The 23,846-nt window shown below is 46.7% G+C and overlaps 1 protein-coding gene across 5 annotated transcripts in view; it reads left to right on the top strand.

The window, feature by feature from the left end:
• Positions 1–23,846, top strand: part of arr (low-density lipoprotein receptor-related protein 6) — a 466,849-nt gene that overhangs the window by 201,752 nt on the left and 241,251 nt on the right. For all 5 annotated transcript variants that reach the window (XM_075691044.1, XM_075691043.1, XM_075691042.1 and 2 more), the window contains one exon: positions 19,920–20,344. In XM_075691044.1, the coding sequence (XP_075547159.1) occupies positions 19,920–20,344 (425 nt within the window). The remainder of the gene's footprint in view (positions 1–19,919; positions 20,345–23,846) is intronic.

Genomic DNA, 23,846 nt, shown 5'->3' with positions numbered 1-23,846 from the left:
GACCAAGACGGCATACGACCAGACCCTGAAAAGATAGCAGCGGTTCGCGGCTTCCAACAGTCACAAACGGCAAAAGATCTGCGAAACTTTTTGGGCCTTTGCTCATATTTCCGGCGCTTCTTCAAGAACTTCGCACAGCTTGCCTCTCCCCTCACGTCTCTCCTTCACAAAGACACCCCATACTTGTGGACTGCTGACTGCGAGTCAGTGTTTCAACAGCTGAAATTTTTGTTCACTTCAGGACCGGTACTGCGGCATTTTAATCCAGAGGCATCAACTGAGTTGCACACTGACGCCAGCGGTGCGGGTGCTGGCGCTGTGCTTGTTCAGCTCTGCGATGGCCGTGAGCATGTCATTGCCTGCGCTAGTCGGACACTTGCATAAGCGGAAACAAACTACACCATTACTGAACTCGAGTGCCTAGCAGTCATATTCGCCATTCAGAAGTTCCGTCCATATCTACATGGCCGCGCATTCACGATAGTGACTGACCATCATTCACTCTGTTGGCTGGTTGGGCTGCGTGACCCGTCTGGTCGGTTGGCCCGCTGGGCTTTGCGCCTTCAAGAGTACAGCTTTTCCGTTAACTACAACAGTGGACGCTGTCACATGGATGCTGATTGCCTATCCCGTCTCTCTTAGTCGCACACTAAAGCTGAGGATGATGACTTCGATGACTACCTAGTTTCCATCTCTTCCAACTTTCCAGACCTGCGTACCTTCGAGAGCGAGCAACGTTGCGACCCTACCTTGACATCCCTACGGGCAGCTGCACGTGAGCCAGCAGGAACAACACCGTTTACGTTTCATAATGGTTTGCTGTACAAAAATATTTACTCAGCTGATGGTCCCTCATTGCTTCTAGTTGTGCCCGAAAACCTGCACCCTGCTGTCCTTCGTTCCAATGCATGACAATATCACGTCCGGGCACCTTGGCTTTGCACGCACACTACACCGACTTAGACAAAGATTTTCCTGGCCCATGCTCTGGAAGACAATGAAGCAGTGTCGCCTGCTGTACTGTTTGCCACCGCCACAAGCAAACAACGACGGCCCCAGCAGGCTATTTACAAACAGTTAGGCCACCGACGTTACCCTTTGAAAAAGTCGGCATCGACTTGCTTGGCCCGCTCCCAAAGACGTCAGCTGGCTACCGCTGGATTATAGTATGCGTAGATTATCTTACTCGCTAGATGGAAACGGCAGCACTTTGATCTGCCACTGCAGCCGATGTCTCTTCATTTTTGTTGCATCACGTCATACTCCGTCACGGCGCTTCCCGGGTTGTCATCAGTGACTGTGGACGGCAATTCGCCGACGTCGAAGAACTTTTACGGCTTTGTGGTTCTGCATATCGTCATTCCACTCCTTACCACCCGCAAATCAATGGCCTCACGGAGCGGACGAATCGAACCCTTACCAACATGTTATCAATGTATGTCGCTGCTGACCACAAGAATTGGGACGCCGTCTTACATTTTGTAACGTATGCGTACAATAGTGCCAAGCAGAAAGTTACTGGATATGCGCCATTCTTTTTGCTGTGCGCACGCGCTCCCCAGAGCTTTCTGGACACTATTCTACCTTTATCGTGCCAAGAAGATCCTGCCATCGCCCAAACTCTGTGTCGTGCTGAGGAAGCACGTCGACTGGCGCATCTTAGGACGTTGTCCTCACAAGGCCACAGCAAGATTCGCTATGATGTGCGGCATATCCCCGTCAGCTTTACTCTTGGTGATTATGTTTGGTTGTGGACACCTGTTCGCAAAAAGGGATTGTACCGCAAATTTCTCGCCACTTACACCGGACCATTCGTTATACTCAGCCGCTTGAGTGATGCGAACTATGTCGTCGCCAAAGTGACAGCAAGTAATCGGCGTTCACGTGCGACGCAAGTTGTTCACGTGGCCAGACTCAAGCAGTGCAATCACAGGTCCCTTTAACTCGCTCAGTGAGCTTCGTCTGCCCCCGGGGAAAATGTTGCAGCACTGCGCGACTGAGGCAGAGAAAGAAGAAGTAGGGTGTGCGCGCGTGATCTCGGGGTACTCTGCGCCGGCTGGGCCTGGCCTGTAGCTTCCATCTCGGACCTTGCTTCACCCTGTAAATAAACATCATTCGTAACACTATATAAGCCAGTCCTGGGTCACGTGTTTCACAACGCTCGACGAGCCTGCCATCGACGTCATGATCGAAGAAACCATCCCAGTGAGCCTTGCAGCGTTCTTCGTACAGCGATGAGCTTGCGTCAATTGTCGATATGTGCCATGATGGGTCAGAAGACTGCTCGGGATAGCTCGGATTAACCGCACGCCCACCAAGCGGTCGATGTGCGATCACCGTCCAGGAAGCACCGTAAACCTGCAGAAACAACAGTGGCGTAAGCTGCATGTCGGCAAGCGTGCAGGCTCTAAATCCCCTGTATTGGCATGTCGCAGTTGGTCCCACTTGGCACGTCTGTTTCCTTCGAGGAACAGACGTGTTGATTGGAAGTGCCTTCTCGGTGCGGCAGAAGCAGTGGGCCAAAGATGTGTTTTTTATGTGATTTTTTGCTCATTTGGTTGTTAGAAGTGTTGGCTTAAACAAGCAAACTATATATATTATTTTTCATGCTCTTCAGTTTCCTTGTCATTTTGGTTAGATATAAGAAGCTAATGAATAATTTTATTATTATTTCTTCTACAAGTAGGATTACTTTTGTACACCTTGTTAGTACAAAATAATGGTTAGTACTAGGAAGAACCCAGGCCTGCATTGTTCTGATTGTGAGCGTTCCTACACTTTGGAAGGAACATGGTTTGAGCTGGTACGTGATGCGAATGGGGCAGTTCTTATCTGTAGTATGAGTGTGCTAGGGTTGCAACCAAGCTATGTAGAGCTGGAGAAGGGTAAGCTAGCTAAGTGGGCTGAGAAGCTAGAAAAGGGACTCAAGAGCAAGCACAAGCAGAGGAAGGTGGTAGAAGCTAAGCTAGTGAACATAGAAATAAAGCTGAGAGCTACCATTCTGCAAAGCACTTTGACACAAGCAGCAAGAACAGGTAAGGAAGCTAAAGCCTACATGCCGGAAAGCAGTGGTGGACACATCACTGATGGTCATGAAGGGACTACGACCAAATTGCCTTCCATGGACGAAGACAACAAAGCAAAGGGTGAGATTAAGACAGGAGGGGAGGGCATCGCTGCCTCAGGTGCAGCTGAAGAAGAAGAAAAAAAAAAGCTCCGGAAGGAACAGCGAATTAGGGCTGGATTTATTCTACATGCGTGGTGGACAAATGATGCAACAGAAGGTCCCCGGACAGATGTATGCGGATGACATAGTGCTGCTAGCAACATAGTGCTGGTCCTTGGTGAAAGGCTCGGCAGGACCCAGTTCAAGGCTACATTACAGTGGTCTATCAGATCAGGGGATACCACAGCTTTGCTCGCCAACCACCTTCACAATGTGGATTGGAGCTTTTTTTTTTCCTTTATTCTCAGCGCCGAAAGCTGCACGTGAGGCAGTGATGCCCTCCCAATGCAAGAGATTTACAGACACTTGTGAATATGTGTGGCAACGCAGCTGCAAATCTAGACCTTAAGTTTCGCATAGACATGTCAGGAATTATCATCTTTCATGAAGAGATGAGTAGTTACGTGGTGTCAGTTCAACAACAAGTCATATCCATAGTCAAGCAATATAAATAGCTTGGTGTATAGATAACCGAAAGAAAGACTTACTCAATCACCCACTAAGACAGTTTGAAAATAAAAGGGAAGCGGAATGCAGCAGTAATGAAACATAGCGCACTTTGGGGCCACAATAAATAAGAGGTGGTGCGTGGAATCTGGAAAGAAGAATGGTGCCAGCTCAGTTTCTGTAAATGCTATTCTGGGCTTAAAATGGGATACAGTCGAACCCAGTCGTAACAATATTCAAATGCCAGGAAAATTCCATTGTTATAACCGGTAATTGTTAAAACCGGGTTGCATGAAAAAATGAAAATAGGGGGATGGCGGAGCTGATCTTGGCAAACTATAATGGCGGGGAGGCTAGTGCCCCTCCCCGCAACCTTCCTCCATCCGGCTGGCGATTGTGCTCGCTCGTTTAACTGCTTCCTGGGCGATCACGTGTAACAAGCCGCGGCTGTCGGTGTTAACGAATGGCCCTGCTATAACTGCAAGGAGGGGTCACGGGTGGCAAGCGATATGCGAGCACCGCCGAGGCAGCGCTTTCGTGAGCCCAAAAGATGCCTTTTAAAAGATGCGAGGAGGTTGCCCTGGCAGCTTGTCAGCTTGAGAAATCAAGAAAGAATGCTGAGGCGAGATGGCCAGAAGCGTCTTGACTCATACGTCGCACTGTATTGCAAGAGAAAACCCTATGTCCTTCAGCCTTGCTGACATCCTTGTCCAAGGTATCCAGGTGCTTCACATAGTGCAATGGAAGGTTCCTTGCGAAAACAAAGCCCTGGAGGGACTGAATCATCTGCCGGGCCTTCTGTGAGGACAACTTTGAGGCAGCCTGCCCTATAGCATCATCGCTGCTATCGTCGCTGTCGCTATTCGATGCAAGCACGTTTGCGACGATTGCCTCATCGGTTAGAAGCACTTAGTTTCCGAATCTATAGCCGTGCGCTTTTATTTGACCAGCAACATTGTGCATTGCCGATTATCAGCAAGTGGGTCAGTCATCTTCCGTTTCGGCGGCAAGTCAAAAGAGGCTTAGAAACCACGTGGCCAGGAACGATTTCGACACAACCAACAAAGACGAACACGGGCAATTTTGCTGTTTGCAAAACTGCGCTGAATGAGGAGCCAGCGAGCAAGATGCGAGCAATGCAGTCAATCAAATGGAGAAAGGGCGGCGGAAACAACGCTAATGACACGTCATTGACAGTGCGTCGAGCAGACGACAGCCACTCGGCCCGTGCGCTCGCCTCAGCCAATGGGCGCTGCCGAAACAGGCGGAGCTTTGGGAGAAGGCGATAGCAGCGCCGCCGCAATTTCGGCGTTTTTTGCAACATCCTTGGCGTTTGTCAAACCGTCTGCTGGACCCACTCCCCCATTCCAGTACCCTGTAGTTTCGTGTCCCGGGAACATCTGGACATCTGGGATATCCTGCACTTGCTTGGAGGTGAGCGTCATACACTGCAGATGGCTCTGTATCGCGTTCTGGCGGCGCGGTGAAGAAGCAGTGCGCATGACGCGAATTTTGGCGGCAGGAGAATTTCGTTCTCTGTAGATGCCAGGTTCCCCAGTGTGAACGTGCCATAGGTGCACAGGTATCCTTAACTGAAAAGGGTGGACACAGAATGGAGGAAGAGGTCAAGAAAGTTGGCAACCAACTATAGGGCAATTCAAAGTGCAAATAGCCAACCACGAGTCATCAGAAAGAAAGTGAGAGAAACAGATACAGTGAACTGGATGCAAAGAATGGAAACTAAAACGACCATGGAGATTTACAAGAATGTGAGGAAAAAAATTAGATGGGAAAGTCTGTGTGAGAACACAAAGGGCAGTGATTTGCTTCTTGAGGCTCGAGCTAGTTGCCTACGGGCAAAAACATACCATAGCAAATATTTGCAACAAGATGAGGCAGGTGCATGCTGCAACAAAAATCGGGAGACCACTCGGCACATCCTATGGAACGCGAAGGGATTCACCCAGTGAGACCCGTAGGTAACATAGACCTTCCAGAAGTGCTTGGATTTAAAGTGGACAGAAGCATCAACCAGTCAGCAGTCGAGGTAAGCAAGAGACGTTTAGAGTATTGGTGGAAAAAATGCAGGGAAAATATTGATACAACAGGATCCATTACAGCATTGGTAGTGATACAAAGTAGAGCTTTGAGGAAGAAAGAAATTCAAATATAAAGAGGAAAGAGATGTGTACAAAAATGCTGGAATGTGTAGAACACCTGAACAACTCAAGCAGGCTACGTGACTACTTGTGACCACCGCGTTTCAATGGGGAGGCCAATAAATCATCATTATCAACATTGTCTTAAAACACTACTTATTGCTTCTAGCAGAACATTGCGTGGCCTTGGAGATTGGATCTGAGAGAGCAGTCGCTGAGACTGCGATTCAGATGATTGCAAGTGCTAAATTCTTCGATGTGCACACTTTTAATGCATGAAGCTATGGAAACTGCCAACTTTGTGTGGCGGTTTGCACTAAAGGGATACTAAAAGTAAATATTAAGTCAAGCTAAAGAACTAGATTAGTGCTCAAGAACGTCTCATCATCATCATCAGTGTATTTTATGTCCACTGCAGGACGAAGGCCTCTCCATGCGATCTCCAATTACTCCTGTCCTGCGCCAACCGATTGCAACTAGCGCCCTCGAATTTCCTAATTTCATCGCCCCACCTAGTCTTCTGCCGTCCTCAAATGCGCTTCCCTTCTTCCCTTCTCTTGGCACCCATTCTGTAACCTTAATAATAATCATCATCATGAACCTATTTGAAGGGGGGACACTGGAATCAAAGCTAAGTTCTTTATCTACTGGCAAATTTTGATAAAATTTTGCACAGGATTTAGTAACCTCATATAAACAACACCGTGAAAATACTTCAATTATCTCAATTACTTTTTTGTTTACAAAATTTTTCTTCTTTCATTTTTGCAAAATGCCTGCACACCTGTAAATTGATGCTAGAAGTTCAAGCAAACATTGATAGTACTCGTATATGTATTCTCCATGCAATGACATTCCTGTAATTTTTTTAACCTAACAGAATTTGTTTATATTCTCATTCTTTTTCAGCTACTCCAGCTGCATGAAAATCTCGACCGTGAAAACAAAAGATAACAAATTAGTGAAGCAATTATTTTGGAAACAGAACATGCCATTGTGTGCAATGATGCACAATGAGTGCAATAAAACAAACGGTGTAAAGGTATTCATAACGGTGGCTGAGATATCGGCATTGCAAGTTGACCTTGGTGGTAGAAAAATGTTGTGTGAAAAAGGTGTTCGAAGTTTTGGGCCATGTTTATTAGAATAGAAACCACCGGCCTTCTAGTTACAGGTGTTGGGTTGATCACTTAGCTCTTTGGATTTTTCCTGCTGCCTTGATATGCTTTTTTTGCCCTCTTCTTACGCAAGGCATCTTTCCCGGCTGCTCGACGGAGTCCATGTCCTGCAGGTTCCACGCCAAGAGAGGTGCAAAACTCTGTAGGCTCGAAGGGCACCACTGTTAGTGACACACTGTGTCACTTGCAGCTGTCTACAGCAATCAGGGAAGCATTCTTATCCTTTGGCATGATTGACCAAATCATGGACTGCGTTTTGAGCTTTTTTCCCTCTGCAACGCTCCAGCAACTGAGGCTCAGAGAGACGCTGGAAAACTGGCAACAGGGCCTCGGCTGCATGCACTTTCAACCTGTACTTGTGAGCAGGCTGCGATTCCTCTTTTGCTTCTGCAGCTCGATGCTATAGGGGCATTACTCAAGTTCGCGCGTGCGCACCTGACCCTTCTCTGGATCGCACAGCGCCAGCGGAGTGGCAGTCGTTCGCTAGCACTTCTTCAGCAGCCCTAACAGTCAGAGCTGTGACACCTAACCCACGGTTCGCAGTGAGTTGCGACCACAGCGGGCTCAGGCCAGGGGGACAGGGTGAGTCTCGACTTAAGGTGTTTATTCACCTTAAGATACAAGTACCAACTGGACAACAACAGTAAACACAAATACAAAACAAAACCACAGTGGCGAAGTGTTTCATACTTCAGAGGTGAAAGAAACCGCACAATGTTGGAACCACAAAAGAGGCTGATAAGAGTTCAGCTCACCCAGAGCGGATCCGCGCTCGACCCTGGGGCGGTGAGTCGCTCACGAAGGCCGAGCGCAGCAGGGGGATGGCGTGCGGCGGTCTAAGCGGCTGAATTGAGATGTGGCCAGTCGCAAGCTCCTCAGCCGAAAGACAAAAATGCATCGGGGGAATAGCGCTTCTCCTTGAGCGGCGGAGATGGAGTCTGCTCGGTTCCAAGAAAGGCAAAGGAGGGAATGGGGTGCTTTGGCTGGGGCGTCGCGGCCAGGCACGAAGAGCAGCGGGAGCGGCGAACGTGCCCTCTCCCCACTACCGTCTGTGAGCGAGCACCTGATTATCGCATGATAACCGCATGGCCGCTCCGGAGAGATCGGGATGCGTGTGCAATCCCACAATGCTTACACCAATTTGTCGGCCCCGCAGGACAGAGCTCGTGGTGTGGTTCCTCATCTGTAGAGGTGATGTGATGAAATGTTGCCATAACTGCTCTCTCCACGTCCTTTACATCCTCGCTCCCTCTCAAGGCCATTCCATAGTAGCTTGTCAGCTTGTCAGCCTCTTTATGAGGTCTTGTGTCAGGCACCCTCGGCCAGCAGGTGGTTGGTCTCTTCTCTTGGTGACCGAAGTGCGCAAGTTGGTCCCCATTGTTTTTTTAACGGGATTTACACAGTCCACTTTAGAGAACTGGATAAGGTCGTAGGTTTGGTCCTCATATAGCACCAAGTACATCCGGCTGTCCTCATTGCACATGATGTTGCATTCTAGAACTGGTACAGTGCAACATACAAAGGAAGAAAGAAGCCGAGCCGGCCAGATAAAGGAACGGAACAGATCTGGCCAGCTTGGCTTGCTTTTTCCTTTGTATGTTACGCTGTACCAGTTCTACAATGCAATACCAACTCGCCCAATCCTCAACCCTAAAGAACATGGTGTTGGTTTAACATAGAGCGTTCTTTGTCAAAGAGTGTTGAAAGTGCTCAAGTCCGGCCTCCACCTCCATCCTGCTGGATTTCACGTTTGTGTTCTTCTCACATTGATGCGCCTGCCTCCACACATTGTAGTCACTGTCACCTTGCTTTGGCCCCAACATGCACCCATGACAGTAGTTCGAGAGGACTACGAAGTCCAGTACCAAGCCGCTGTAAAATTCAATTACAGCCCCCACACCAATGTGGCTACTGTGGCCCCGGTTCATCCACGTGCCATCATTAATGACTGTGATGTTCTTAGGGAATGTTGGGTTCATTTTGTTGTAGACTCCTTTCACAGCTGCAGCAGCATCAGCAGACACGTTTGTTGCAGATTTGCTCTCACCAGGCCTGAATTCAGCTTTCAGGTGTCCCTGAAATGTTTTCTGATGAAGCCCCCTGCACAAAACATTAATCACACATCAAAGGTCTGTAAGAGCAGTGGCACTCTTCCCTATGCTCTTGATTGCTTGCACCGACCTCAGGTTCACCTCAAAGGCCCGGCTTCCTTCCTGGTGAAGACCACTGTGCTTCCGAAGCACTGCATGCTGAGCAACGTAAAACTATCTTCATGGCAAGGCCAAGCCTGGTTTCCAGCGCTACTGCTATTCCTGGCTGGAAGCACTGATGGCACGGTGTTTTGCTGAGAAGTGCATTCACTTCGGCAACTTGCACAAGCAAAAACTCACTTGAGTCCGTCGCCACCGAGCATGCTCCTCCAGCTGTCGACCCTATCTTCCGTTCCGTTGTAGGCACAGAACCAAGTGACGCGCGGACAGTGGCGGCGGTCATATTCAACTGCTCCGACGAGATGAACTGTAGTTCAAGATGCAATTTTATGGTGCAACCGTTGCTGGTGCATGGTTTGTCTTCACGGCTGGCAGATGCATACACTTGAACCGCACTTTTGTCTTTCATCTCGGTGACGGCGGTGGCACAATCAGGGTACGTCAGGGAGCATTTACGGGACGTCATAAATGCTGCGCTAACCTATACATTACATGACCTTCCCAGCTCCATTTCTTTCTCTTAATGTCGATTAGAATATCAGCTATGCCCATTTGCTCTTTGATCCACACCACTCTCTTCCTGTCTCTTAATGTTATGCCTAACATTCTTCGTTCCATCGCTCTTGGTGTGGTCCTTAACCCTTTCAGGGTCGATTTTTTTTACCATATGCGACCACCCAAGGTCGATTTTTTTTATTGCACATTTCATTTCTTCAGAGGGACCTATTTCGAAAAAAAATTACCGTAATTTTTCTAGGGTGACCGTAAAGTGAGAAAAAATGTTTTGCGTTGGCATATATGTACGGTTTATTCATAAAAAACAGCAAAAGAATAGCAAATAAAGTTATAAGAATAAAAAAAAATTGGCGCATTGTTATATACAGTGTCCAAACGAGAAAAATACACAAGAAGAATGCGCACACGAACATTTTTCGCAAGTCTCAAATGTTCCTTTTGCACTAATATTTCTTCAGCGTGTGGTAGTCCTTGAAGCGTGGCTCCACACAGAGCGGTTTGTTGCACTCAGCGCACATGTATTTTGTGTCCTTGCGACGTTTTTCCTGCCGAGTGGTGTTGGCGCAGACGTGGCACCTCCTCTGGGTACTGCTTCCCTGAGCAGCCGTGGGAGGAAACTTCTGAATAAAGTGCCAAAAAAGGAAACGCATGCACGGCGGCATCCTTCGTATGCGGACCCCTGTGAGCAACAAACGAGCGAGTAACAGGCAGTCACCCTTTGAGCGATAAGAACGAGATAGCCATCAGTTTTGCGAGCGAAAGAAGCTGAAACCGCATGCGGAACAAAACCGAAACTAACCGCCGCGCGCCCGCGAGAGCGCCAATGCGCGAGCGGTAGCAGACGCTCCGGAACAAAAAAAGAACTATACAACGAAAACCGAAAGAGAGAGGCGCGAGAAAAAAATTCCATGTATTCCCTCATAGTGGCAGCACATGCCAGGCAAAAAAAAGTTAGGAAATTAGCGCGCGTTTTAAACGTACAGACGGCGCCGTAAATATACGGCTTCGACCATTTTCGGACCTGTTCGCGGCGCCGTATATTTACGGCTTCGACCCTCAAAGGGTTAACTTGTCCTCAAGCTTTTATGCGAGTCTCCAAGTTTCTGCCCTGTATGTCAGCACCAGTAAAATGCACTGATTGTACACCTTTCTTTTCAATGATACAGTGGAACCTTGTTAAACTGTAGTTGGCCGGAGCTCGGAAAAAGTATGTACTAAACGGTCGTACTGTTTAACCGAAATAGCGTGAGATCGCTCACTTACCTGTCGAAAATGGAACTCGGAGAGAGTGCGATGAAAGGGGGAAAAAAAAAACATGCAGTATTTATTCACTTCGCGTGACAAGAGCTATTTTCGTTTGATGCCGTGGCGGCCTAGCACAACGACAGCGGCCTCAAACTTACTGAAGCTGTGTGCCAGCTTTTCAGGCAGCCCCCTCTTCTCTGCAAACAATCGCATGGCAGATTCCTCGTTGGCGTTAAGTATTCTCCGTGCAAGCGCGCAGTAGAGCTGCAGAAGTCCCGGGGTGGCTTTTTCATTGCCGGGTGCCAGAGTTCGGAATAATTTTCCTTTAGAATAGTTGCGTTATCGCATCCTGTTCTCGTCGCGACGATTACATTCATGAGGCTGACATAACGCGCAGCTTCTGCCACTGTCAGGCCTGAATCGCCCGTGCTGTCGCTTTCCGTGTCGTCCTCATCACTGCCGCTAGTCGACACTTTGGCAACAACAGAGGCAACGATGGCGAAAAGTCGAACCTCGTAGCTGACATCTCTTCGCGGTCGCAGCAGCACTGCCGAGCAACTTTGCATTCCAAATGCCACACACTGTAATCAACAGTAGATCCCTGTCGTGTGCCAGCGCCGACTTCTTCGTGTCACGTTCGGTAGCACAGATGATGTCTAGTTTTTCTTCTATGCTGAGCACCCGGCATCTTTTTTATCCGAGCTTCGGCATGATGCACTCCTCGCTAGCACGATGCCACAACGCTCTCTGACACGGCGCCGAAATGATGTTGATGTTGATGTGGCTTCACGCGCAAACATGCCAGGTGCTTGGAGGTCGTTGTTCCGATCTCTGAGGCTTGTTTTTCTGCCGGGCCGCCCGATGGAGACGACGCATCGCTGTGTTTGCGCGACAAAAAATGGAAACACTACGTTTTAACCGATGCTTACGCAATAAGCTGGTACGGTTTATGCAGATACAAAACACATTATGTTCAATGGTTGCTGAGTCGAGGATTTGACTTTACTACTTTTAAAACGAAACTACTGTTTAAGCGGGTACGGTTTAACGAGGTTTTACTGTAATGGTAAGCTTCAGTCAAGAGCTGACAATATCTGCCATATGTGATCCAACCCATTTTTATTCTTCTGTGAATTTCCTTTTCATGATCAGGGTTCCCTGGGATTAATTGACCTAGATAAACATACTTCATCACACACTCTAGAGGCCGACAGGCGATCTTGCGCTCTTGTTCCTTTGCCCGGCTATTTATCATTATCTTTGTCTTCTGCATATTAATCTTCAAACCACACTCTTACACTCTCTCTGTTAAGGTCATCAATCATGTGTTGTAACTCGTCTGCATTGTTGCTGAATAGAACAATGTCATCGGCAAACCGAAGGTTGCTGAGATATTCGCCATCGATCTTTACTCCTAAGCCTTCCCAGTTTAATAGCTTGAATACTTCTTCTAAACACGCAGTGAATAGCATTGGAGAGATTGTGTCTCCCTGTCTGACTCCTTTCTTTATAGGTATCTTCCTGCTTTTCTTATGTAGAATTAAGGTAGCTGTAGAACGTCTGTAGACTTTTTCCAAGGTAATTACATGTCTTTCGTACTCCTTGCTTATGTAGTGCCTCTATGACTGCTGGTATCTCTACTGAACCAAATGCCTTTTCGTAATCTATGAAAGCCATATAGAGAGGCTTATTGTACTGTGCGGATTTTTCGATAGCCTGATTTATGACATGGATGTGATCCATTGTAGAGTATCCCTTCCTGAAGCCAGTCTGTTCCCTTGGTTGACTGAAGTCCAGTGTTGCCCTTATTCTATTGGAGATTACATTGGTAAATATTTTATATTATACTGGAAGTAAGCTAATGGGCCTAAATTTTGCAATTCTTTAAAGTCTCCCTTTTTGTGGATTAGTATAATGTTTGCATTCTTGCAGTTTTCTGGGACCCTTGCAGTTGATAGACACTTCATATAAAGAGCCACCAGTTTTTCAAGCATCATGTCTCCTCCATCGTTGATTAAATCGACTGTTATTCTATCTTCTCCTGCTGCTCTTCCTCGTTTCATGTCTTGCAGGGCCCTTCTGACCTCATTGCTAGTTATAAGAGGAGTTTCTGTATCCTGTTCATTACTGTTTGTAATTGAGGTATCCCGACTCCTCTGGGTACTGTACAGGTCAGTATAAAATTATTCTGCAGCATTTATTATACCTTTGAGATTGCTTATGATATTACCTTGCTTATCTTTCAGTGCATACATCTTGGTTTGTCCTATGCCAAGTTTCTTTCTCACTGATTTCAGGCTGCGTCTATTTTTCACGGCTTCCTCAGTCTTTCTGACGTTTTACTTTCGACTATCGCTTATTTTCACCTTGTTGATCAGTTTTGACAGTTCCGTGAATTCTATCTTATCTCTTCGGTTGCACACTTTCATTTTTTGTTATTTCTTCATTAGGTCCTTTGTTACTTGGGGCGTGCTTGCCCACTGGTTTCCTTGGTGCCTTGCCTCCCACTTCAATTGCTGCCTCTGAAGCCAGTCTAGTTACGGTTTCATTCATTACCTCTATGTCATCAGCATCATCTCTCTTTTCTAAGGCTGCATATTTGATTGAAAGTACCAGCCTGAATTTGTCTGCTTTTACCCTTACTGCTTCAAGGTTGACCTGTTTCTTCTTGACCAATTTTGCTCTTTCTCTGTTCAAATTGAGGTGAATCCTAGCTCTCACTAACCTATGATCACTGCACTTTACCCTACCTATCACTTCTACATCCTGCACTATGCTGGGATCGGCAGAAAGTATGAAATCAATTTCATTTCTTGTTTCACCATTAGGGCTTTCCCAGGTCCACTTTCTGTTGCTATGCTTCCTGAAAAAGGTTTTCATTATTCGACGCTTATTCCTTTCTGCGAATTCTACCAGCATCTCTCCTCTCCTAGAATCGACACCGTAGTTGCCAATTGCCTGTTCACCCGCCTGATTTTTGCCCACTTTTGCATAAAAGTCGCCCATTACTACTGTATACCAGATTTGCACTTTTCTCATCGCTAATTCAACATCTTCATAAAACTGATCTACTTCCTTATCGTCATGACTGGATATTGGGGTGTAGGCTTGTACTACCTCTAACTTATACCTCTTATTAAGTTTTATTATGACTATTGCTACCATCTCATTAATGCTGTAGAATTCATCAATGTTGCCTGCTATCTCCTTATGGTTTAGGAATCCTACCCTGTATTACTTCTTATCAGGGAGACCTCTATAGCAGAGGACATGGCCATTATTTAACAATGTGTAAGCTTCACCAGTTATTCTAATCTCACTAAGGCCAATGATATCCCAAACAATGTCTGCTAGTTCTTCGAAGAGTCCTGCTACGCTAGCTTCACTCGAGAGGTTTTGGGTGTTAAACGTTGCAAGGGTCAGTTTCCATGGGCGGCCTGTCCGAACCCAGAGATTCTTAGCACCCTCTGCTGCGTTACAGGCCTGACCGCCGCCTTGGTCAGGTGCTGCGTAGCTGCTGGGGACTGAGGGCCATTGCTTAATTGTAGATATAATCAGGGGAGGTTGTAGTCGAATGCTGCATTAGGGAGGCCAATTGCCATTCTGGTGAGGGAGTGTCCTTGTTCAAGCTTAGTGGGCCTTCCTAATTTGGTTGTACCTGGATTAGTATAGCGCCACTTGCTCGTGGCATCTTTCGCCAGTCAGGTGTAGCTCCAAGCCTGCAGATATAGTGCACTGGAGAATATCAAATTAAACAAAAAAAAAAAAAAAAAAAAAAGAAGAAGAATTGGGGGGGGGGGGAGATTTGAACTTCCGACTACCGCAACCGAGCATTCGACATAGCTGAGTAAGATAATCCCGCAGGCGGCAAGGCTACCTTGTCACTCGGGTCACTCGGGAAAAGTACGGCCCAGAGGGTGCTACGTGCCTAAGAGATCTGCTGATTTGTCCCCCTTTTGCTGGTTTTACTGATCGTCATAGGTTGCATGATATAGCGTCAATTCTCCGTGGTCCTAACCTCTTGTTTCCTGTATCTCACGTATGCATGCGGTCTTGAACGCATCTAGGTACACAACATATTTTCGTTGAATTTGAACAACACCGAAGTTGGGACATGGCTCTTTGGGACGAATAAATTGTGAAGAAGTCGACTTTTGGAAAATTGCATTTGTGATATCTGCAGCTATTGTTCCACAACTACACAAAGTTTCTCCACTCTTGAGTCAATATAATAGCCACAAAATCACTCTATTTTGTCGATACCCGCAGAATTTCAACCGAAGTTATTGCAGAAACGGTACTTCCTTCCTGAAGCGCAGCTGCCATTTTACGCATCGTTGCGTGTATATCTTGGTGTCATCTGAAAGAGTGATCTTTCTTCTTAAAATTTCCGCCAACTCCAGTTCCATGCTGCCGTTGGCTTCCTGAAGTTTCCGTGCCAAAAGCGAGTCCCAGCACGGCCCCTTGTTGGTTGTTTAGCGAATGTGACCTGTGCTCGGCATACGATTGGTGGGATTCCTTTCTCGTCGTAGGCATTGCACTCGTCCGCGCAGTCGTCTGTGCGCCATATTCAGTTCAGTTCAGTTTATTACCTTAAAAGTCCCCCGTAGGGGCATTACATAAGCTTCACATTGTGAGCTTCGAGTCATTGTGAGTGAAGTGACACCGTACTGCATGATGGCCCGTTAGAAATTTCATACAAGGAATAATTTTGGTGTAAAAAAGGTGCGACGTGTGCTTATCGACAACTTCTAGAAGCGTACTGCGACAGATCCTGACATTGAAGTCTTCGTGGCCCTCTCCGCACCTGTGTCTGCTCACGCCGCCGATGTGGGCCTAGGCCTAGGCCCTGCGAAGATTTTGAAGGTCGCGTTCGTCATGATACGAAGTTCCTGAGGCCCGCATAATTGGAAGAGGGCAAAAAAAAAGAACCCAAGAAAAGCTCCAACGGGTGTCACCCACTCCTGCGATGGAAAGGAAGCGAGATCTTCTGATTGATAACACCGATGCCCCCGCTGAAGCCGTTGAACCACTTGATGGGGCCATGTTTACTATAGTAAGTTTAGATGCGGTGAACATTCTGCTTGCGTGAATGAAGCGCAAGGTATGCAATGGCGTAGATATGAAAATAGTCAGAGGTGAGCACGAATACAGACTCTCTGTCAAGTTGATTCTTATGTGCGGGAACCGTGTTAATGTGACGTCGACGTGGAGCCTGCCGCTCATTCACGGTGAACAGAAATCGAACCCATTCGTTGTGAACATTCTTGCCACTCACGCAATGCAAGCAACAGGAAACTGGCAAACAGCCCTCAATGATGTGTTTTCCACAGTGAACATTAGCCATTGCGCACTTCAGATGAAGACGTGGCAACACTATGTGAAAGAAAAGCTGACTCCCGCCGCTGATCATTCTGCCCGAAACGTGACAAGTGATTGTGTGTGTTCGGTTCGGAAACTTTACAACGAATTGTGTCTCGACAACCCCGGGAGCATCACGGTGTCGTATGATGGTTTGTGGATGACCCGTGGACACACCTCGTATCGGCATCGGTGCTGTGATTTAACAGTTTACGGGTCTTTGTTTAGATTACATTGTATTGAGTAATTTCTGGATGGGATGTGATACGGGCCCAAATGAAGATGATCTTGGTTTTCAAAATTGGAATAAGAATCACCAGTGCCAGAGGAACACTAAGAAAAAATCGGGTGAAATGGAAGTGGAGGCTGCCCTCATTTGGTTCAAGAAGTCCCTAGAATGGCACAACCTCTGTTATATCACTATATTGAGTGATGGGGATATCCGTACTTATCTTGCACTGCAAGACGAAAACGTTTACGGTTATTTGAAAATAGACAAGGAAGACTGCGTAAACCACATCCAGAAACGCATGGGTACGGCATTGCGCAGCCTTGTTTCAAAAAACAAAGCCTCTGGCCTTCCAAGCCTTGGTGGAAAGGGTCAGCTCACAGCAGACGTTATTACAAGACTAAGTTCATATTACGGATGGGCGCTAAAAATGCACAAGGGAGACGTGGACGCCATGCACAAGGCAGTGATGGCAACTTACTATCATATCACCTCCACTGACTCTGAATCAAACCACACATTTTGCCCAACAGGCCCCAACTCGTGGTGCTGTCAAAATGCCGCAGAGGCTAGGGGCGAGCCAGCACCAAAACATCCTCGCAACCTGCCCCCTCATGTTTGCCAAGCCTTGCTGCCCATTTACGAGCGTTTGAGTGGCAAGAAGTTGCTTGAGAGGTGCCAGAGGGGAAAGACCCAAAACAGCAACTAGAGCCTCCACTCGGTTATCTGGTCTCTTGCACCGAAGAATCGCCATGCCTCTCGGTTCACCATACAGGCAGCTGTGGCGGAGGCAGTGCTAAAGTTTAATGCAGAGAACGTCAAAGCGTCTGCATCTATATAGCAAGAGCTGAGCCTCAAGCCCAGCTCATTATGCAGTGATCGCATGGCTGAAAAAAGATCAACGCCGATTGAAAGCTTCAGTTCGAAAGCATGCATCAGCTGAAAATATGCATCAAGCCCTCAAAAAACGCCACACAGGCCACAATTTTCAAACTGACTACGTGCCAAAGGGATACTAACTTGTTACAGCTGGTCAAGATTTTACAATATTTTTGAATAAATCGCGGTATCATTTTTCTTGATTTTCTCAAAACAAGCTTTTTACTCACCCTGCCTGTTCAGAGTAACAATATCTCAATCTGTAGGACAGCTACAGCTGTAATTTTTTTGGCTACACGCAGCTAAACGAATAAAGCTTGAAGCGCTGCAAGCATATTCTTATTTGTCTAACTCCTGTAATTTTTTATTTGCTTTCTTTTTTTTTTTATTAGTAGCTAGGCTGTAAACACTGCTGTGATCTTCAGTGAGCTGCTAAATTGCTATTTGTTGTCAGATTGGAAAACCGCTTGCAGCACTGCAGTCCTTATACATTCTGCTTTCCACTTGTACAATAAATATAACTTTCTGGCCAGTATATCTTTACCTATTTTGTCAAATAATGCGAATGAATGTTTAATTATCTCATTAATTACTTAAGCCACAATAGAGTAATTGCATTTTTAAAATCAGCTCAAGAAAATACATATATATGTGCATGCAGGTTGAATTTGCTTAATAAATAAATTAAGAAACCTCCAGATGTCATGTCCCCCCCTTAACACTTGTGTGTAAAAATGAAAAAAAAAAAAACGAAATGTTTTCAGCGCTTACCGAGAGGCCCAGAGTCGCGTATCTTCCACTCGTCGCGTCTGCTTGTCCCTTGCCGTCCGAAAACTAGCACTCCCAGGTAGTTATTCAGAATGGTGAGATGCTCCATTGTATCAATACTGCTCTACGCCTCGCACAGAGCAGGCAACCTTGACAGCTCCCAATGGTGTCTTCAGCCTTTCTACAGCTTTGGACAGCGGTTATACTAGAGCTAATGAAGAGGAAGAAATGGGGGGGGGGGGGGGTAACTGACCCCATAGTTTTTTTGGGAATGCTGCGGGCCTAAACGCTAGGGAGTTAAAGAACTAAAAAATTATAGGCCCATTAGCTTACTCCCAGTATTATATAAAACATTTACCAAAATAATCTTCTATAAAATAAGGGTGACACTGGACTTTAGTCAACCAAGGGAAAAGGCTGGCTTCAGGAAGGTATACTCTACAATGGATCCCATCCATCTCACAAATCATGTAATTGAGAAACCCGCAGAGTACAATCGTCCCCTATATTGGCTTTCACAGATTATGAAAAGTCATTTGAATCAGTAGAGGTGCCAGTAGTCATAGAGCCATTACGTAATCAAGGAGTACAGACTGCTTACTTAAATACCTTAGAAAATATCTACAGAGATTCCACAGCTACTTTTATTCTACACAAGATAAGCAGGAAGATATAAAGAAAGGGGTCAGACAGAGAGACATAATATCTCCAATGCTATTCACTGCGTGCTTGGAAGAAGTATTCAAGCTATTAAACTGGGAAGGCTTTAGGAGTAAGAATCGACGGCGAATATCTCAGCAACCTTTGGTTTGCTGATGACATTGTTCTATTCAGCAACAATGCAGACGAGTTATGTCACATGATTGACGACCTTAACAGAGAGAGTGTAAGAGGGGGGTAGAAAATTAATATGCAGAAGACAAAGATAATGATAAATAACCGGGCAAGGGAACAAGAGTTCAGGATCTTCAGTCAGCCTCTAGAGTTTGTAAAGTAGGTCAACTAATCACAAGGAACCCGAACCATGAGAAGGAAATTCATAGAAGAATAAAGATTGGTTGGATCGCATATGGCAGACATTGTCAGCTCCTGACTGGAAGCTTACCATTATCATTGAAAAGGAAGGTGTACAATCAGTGCATTTTATCAGTGCTGACACGTGGGGCAGAGACTTGGAGACTGACAAAGAAGCTTGAGAACAAGTTAAGGACCGCGCAAAGAGTGATGCAATAAAGAATGCCTGGCATAACTTTAAGAGACAGAAAGAGAGTGGTTTGGGATCAGAGAGCAAATGGGTATAGACAATATTCTAATTGATATTATGAGAAAAGAAAGAATGGCGCTGGGCATATCATGTAATGCGCTGATTAGATAACTGTTGCACCATTAGGGTTACAGAATGGGTAGCAAGAGAAAGGAAACGCAGTAGAGGACGGCAGAAGACTAGGTGGTGCGATGAAATTAGGAAATTCGTGGTTGCTAGTTGCAATCGGTTGGGGCAGGACAGGAGTAATTGGTGATCGCAGTGAGAGGCCTTCGTCCTGCAGTGGACATAAAACAGGCCGATGATGATGAGATAGTATTGTGCCAGTTCATGCTTGAAAGAGGTAGAGGAAGAAATGAGCAGAACAGTCCTGAAAGTGCAGTTGGCAGCTGTGTGCTTCCCATAAAACAGGAGGCTGACCTGATTGCTTTCCGCAGGGCCATACATCTACTGGACTGACTGGCAGGGCCGCTCAATTGAGCGGTTGCACAAGCGCACGGGTGAGCGACAGGTGATCCTGGACCAGTTACCGGACCTGATGGGCCTGAAGGCAGTCAATGTGCATGCCCGGCCTGGTGAGAACGAGTGCAGCCGGGCCAACGGGGGCTGCTCCCACCTGTGCCTGCAGCGGCCCCAGGGCCATGTGTGCGCCTGCCCGACGGGGCTGGAGCTGCGTGCCGACCTGCGGGGCTGCACGGCAGCCGAGGCATTTCTGCTGTATGCACAGCACAGTGATATCCGGCGCATATCGCTGCAGTCGCGCCGCACCGACCAGGTTCCCTTGGCTGGGGTGCGTGAGGCAGCTGCCCTCGACTATGACGGCAATGATGGCCGCTTGTACTGGTCAGACACTGCACTCAAGGTGAGCACTCGTGCATGCTGCTAAGGGAGCTGTTGAAGTTAGTCATTTGTTGACAATTTCTTAATTGCACCTAATATGGGTGCACCAGCAAACACATTCAAGTCATCATGAAGCACAGAGTAGTTTAGATTTACAGCAGTTTTTTTAGGAGCATTCCTGGGGCATTCTTCGAGCATTATTTTGCGGCAGTGGGAAGTGGGACCAGTGTAGTGTGACAGTGGACACAATGTAGTCATTTCATCGTGCTGGTTTAATAGGCATATAAAACTGAAATATTACTTTTATACTCAATAAAATGTCTTATTTCGGTGAAAAAGCCCCAAAATTATTGTACAAATGGATCGCGTTTTCAAACACTTTCTGCCTACCATGTTCTACTTGAGGTTCAAGTTTTTCTTTTTTTGAATTATTGCCATTGGTATTGCGACAAAATGCCATTAATTTTTTGTGTGTATGACGGCCATGGGTCGAACGGCGTTCGTTGCACTGAATGTCATTCCAAGCTAATGGCATTTTACTGTCAGTGTGACAGGGGTATGAGTACAATGAGGTCTCTTTACTAGGAGTGTGCGAATACATGAATATTCGATTTCTCGAATATTCAAGACCCACTGTGGTTTGCTCAATGGCTATGGTGTTGGGCTGCTGAGCTCGAGGTCGCGGGATCGAATCCCGGCCTCGGCGGCCGCATTTCGATAGGGGCAAAATGCGAAAACACCCGTGTATTTAGATTTAGGTGCACGTTAAAGAACCCCAGATGGTCGAAATTTCCGGAGTCCTTGACTACGGCGTGCCGCATAATCAGAAAGTGGTTTTGGCATGTGAAACCCCATAACTAATTTTTTTTTTCGAATATTCAATTTTTTTTTAATATCGGTACGGCTGGTATGTGGTTCGTGGTTGGTGCCCTGACACGCATGATGTTATCGGTACAAGGTTCGACCAGGTCTACTGGACCAATGAAAACTGTTAACGCTACGCCGACAGAGGGACCAATAAAAGCAGCCTGTGGAAAGCACAGAAGCATGTGTTGTGGCGATATGCTCTGTGTGAGGCTAAGGCCGCACACAGTCGTTCCACTGTACTCTTAAACCGTGTAACATAGCTGCGTGTGTAATCGCAGATATGGTGGGTTACGATGAACAAGGCAACCAGCAGTGTCAACTCTAACACGTTCATTGCTACAAGCAATAAGGAATGCTTGCAGAGGGAAGTCCACACTGTACAGTAAAAGCTTGTTAATTCACAACTCGTTAATTTGAAATTTCGGATAATTCAAAGTAGGCGCTGCAGTGCGACCAACAATGTAGCGAAAGCAATACATAAAGCATCCCACTAATTCACACTGAAATTTGCACAGCCACTGATAATTCGAACTCCGCGCCATCATGGATGGGAAGAATGCTAGTGCTCAGGAGCACGTTGGCGATGATTGTCGCCGCGCAGCTTTGCTCTTTCCATCTGAGACTGTCTGTTGCAGGTCGGTTCTCTCCCTCTTCAAGATCAAAACGCGAATACGGTGCTGCGGTGTTTATTTTACTTTTAATTGCGATAGCAATCATAAGGACACTCGAAGCGCATTTCTGCTGTCAATGTCACTGTCGCCGCGGGGCTACGCTGTATGTGCAAGTGAAAGCGTGCGAGGGGAGTCGAGGGAGCCAATGATCATGGCTCAGTCTCACCTGCGTGAAAGGGACAAATGCAAAGAGGAAGTGCGCCATCTTCTCTCTTGCGTGAGGCACCCAACGTTGCGAGGCGCCAAATGGGGACGGGGGACGGGGGGGGGGGGGGGGGGGGGCGCTCACTTTGGGGCTGCAACTGCACATGTGGCAGCTGCGTGTGGTCGTGCGGCCGTATCTTGAGAGCAATCTGCGATGGGGCATTGGCGTCTTTTAGCATTGTGCGTGCTGTGTGTTCTCGGCGCTCACTTGGCGTTCAAGCAATAGACAGCCCAAATTTCACTTCACTCGCTGCTGTTGCCGCATTTCCTCACGCCAACGTTTTGACAGCGAGTGTCCGTAGTAATCAGGTGTGATGTATTCATGTTTGCTGAGCGCGCTGACACCATGATTAGTAGTGAATGTTTACAAGTTGATACAGCCAATAAACGTACTATCCTTACTTCATACGGCTGTCTGTTAATTTGCTATCACAATCGATGCTTCACCTTTCGGGTGAAACTGCATCTTTTTTTCTTTCTTTCTTCATGTCACATCTTAGAGGCTATGCTCTTTATCTACGAGGTGTTCTGCCGAGAAGCAGCACCAGGTAACGTCTATAACGCGGTGGCCGTGATGTTTATCCATGCTCACAGTACCAAAAAGCATAGCCTTTGAGATTCGTGGCTATTACTGAAAAGAAAGCATCGCTGGGATATGTGTTTGGACGTCACCTATGCGTATAGCGCCATACTTGCTGTCCCCTCTAGACTTCGACGTGTACACCATTGGCTGCTATTTTCACAGCATGCGCAGAACAATCCCCAACCTGCGCGCTGATTTGAACGGCTGCTTGTGACCACCGGCGAAGCGGCGCGGGCACCTTTTCTTTCGGCACCATGCATTGTGAGTCGGCGCAGTCGGCGCAATGAACAGATAGATGGATCAAAAGCTATCTCAATGTCGGGCACATTGGGCTGTATTAGCTGCGTCTGGTTATGTTGGCTGCGCCAATGCTTAAACTATAGACGTGCTTGCCAACGTAGTGTAGCGTGTGTGCGCACAGTCATGTTACGCGCCTTAACTGAGAGATCTTTTTCTCTGACTTTCATTTGTTTGAATTTTGTATTATTCAAATTTTCGTCGCATCCCCATAGAATTCTAATTAACGAGCTTTTACTGAAGTAATAAATAGGCTTGCCTTGTTGCATGTGATAATCAGGCAAACTAAAGCCCCACCCACCATCCATGCACCAGTGCCGCTTTTCCTAAGTAAGCACCAACCTTTAAAGGCGCTGCTGTTCCCTGATTTATCATTCACACCAGTTCCGCTTCCGCAATATCTTAATTTTCACTCAATTTCACTTGATGCACCTCTATGCAGCAGTGACGTCTCTTCTGCTAAAACCAGAAGCTGGGACCACACAAGTTCCGCTTCACGCCAGAATCTGAGGGGGTAAGCGAAGCAGAAGCGCAGCGGAGGAGGGTAGGTTGGCGGTACTTAACCTGTTTGGCAGAAACGTGTATGGAGGGGCTTTAAGGGTTGACGCGGGTCGAAAAACGGCGATTTTCATTAAAAAAGTCAAGTTTTATGTTTTCGACTGTTTCAACAAGATTTTTTTTCATTTATTACTGATTCTATGGCATCCAGATTCCGATGAAACCTGGCAGGCGACTGAGGAAAAGTTGACTTCTATCCTTAGTGAGTGCCTAAGTGACCCCCTTTCCCCTCATGAAATTGAACGCGCACACCATTTAGGAAGATTTGCACCTAACAAATGTCGCCCTATCATTGCAAAATTTTTGAACTTCAAAACTAAAGACCTAATACTCGCCAAACGCAA

This window comes from Dermacentor variabilis, chromosome 4, assembly GCF_050947875.1.
Source record: "Dermacentor variabilis isolate Ectoservices chromosome 4, ASM5094787v1, whole genome shotgun sequence".
Lineage (NCBI taxonomy): Eukaryota > Metazoa > Arthropoda > Arachnida > Ixodida > Ixodidae > Dermacentor > Dermacentor variabilis.
The sequence above is the reverse complement of the archived record's forward strand: the minus strand, read 5'-3'. Positions and strand labels throughout refer to the sequence as shown.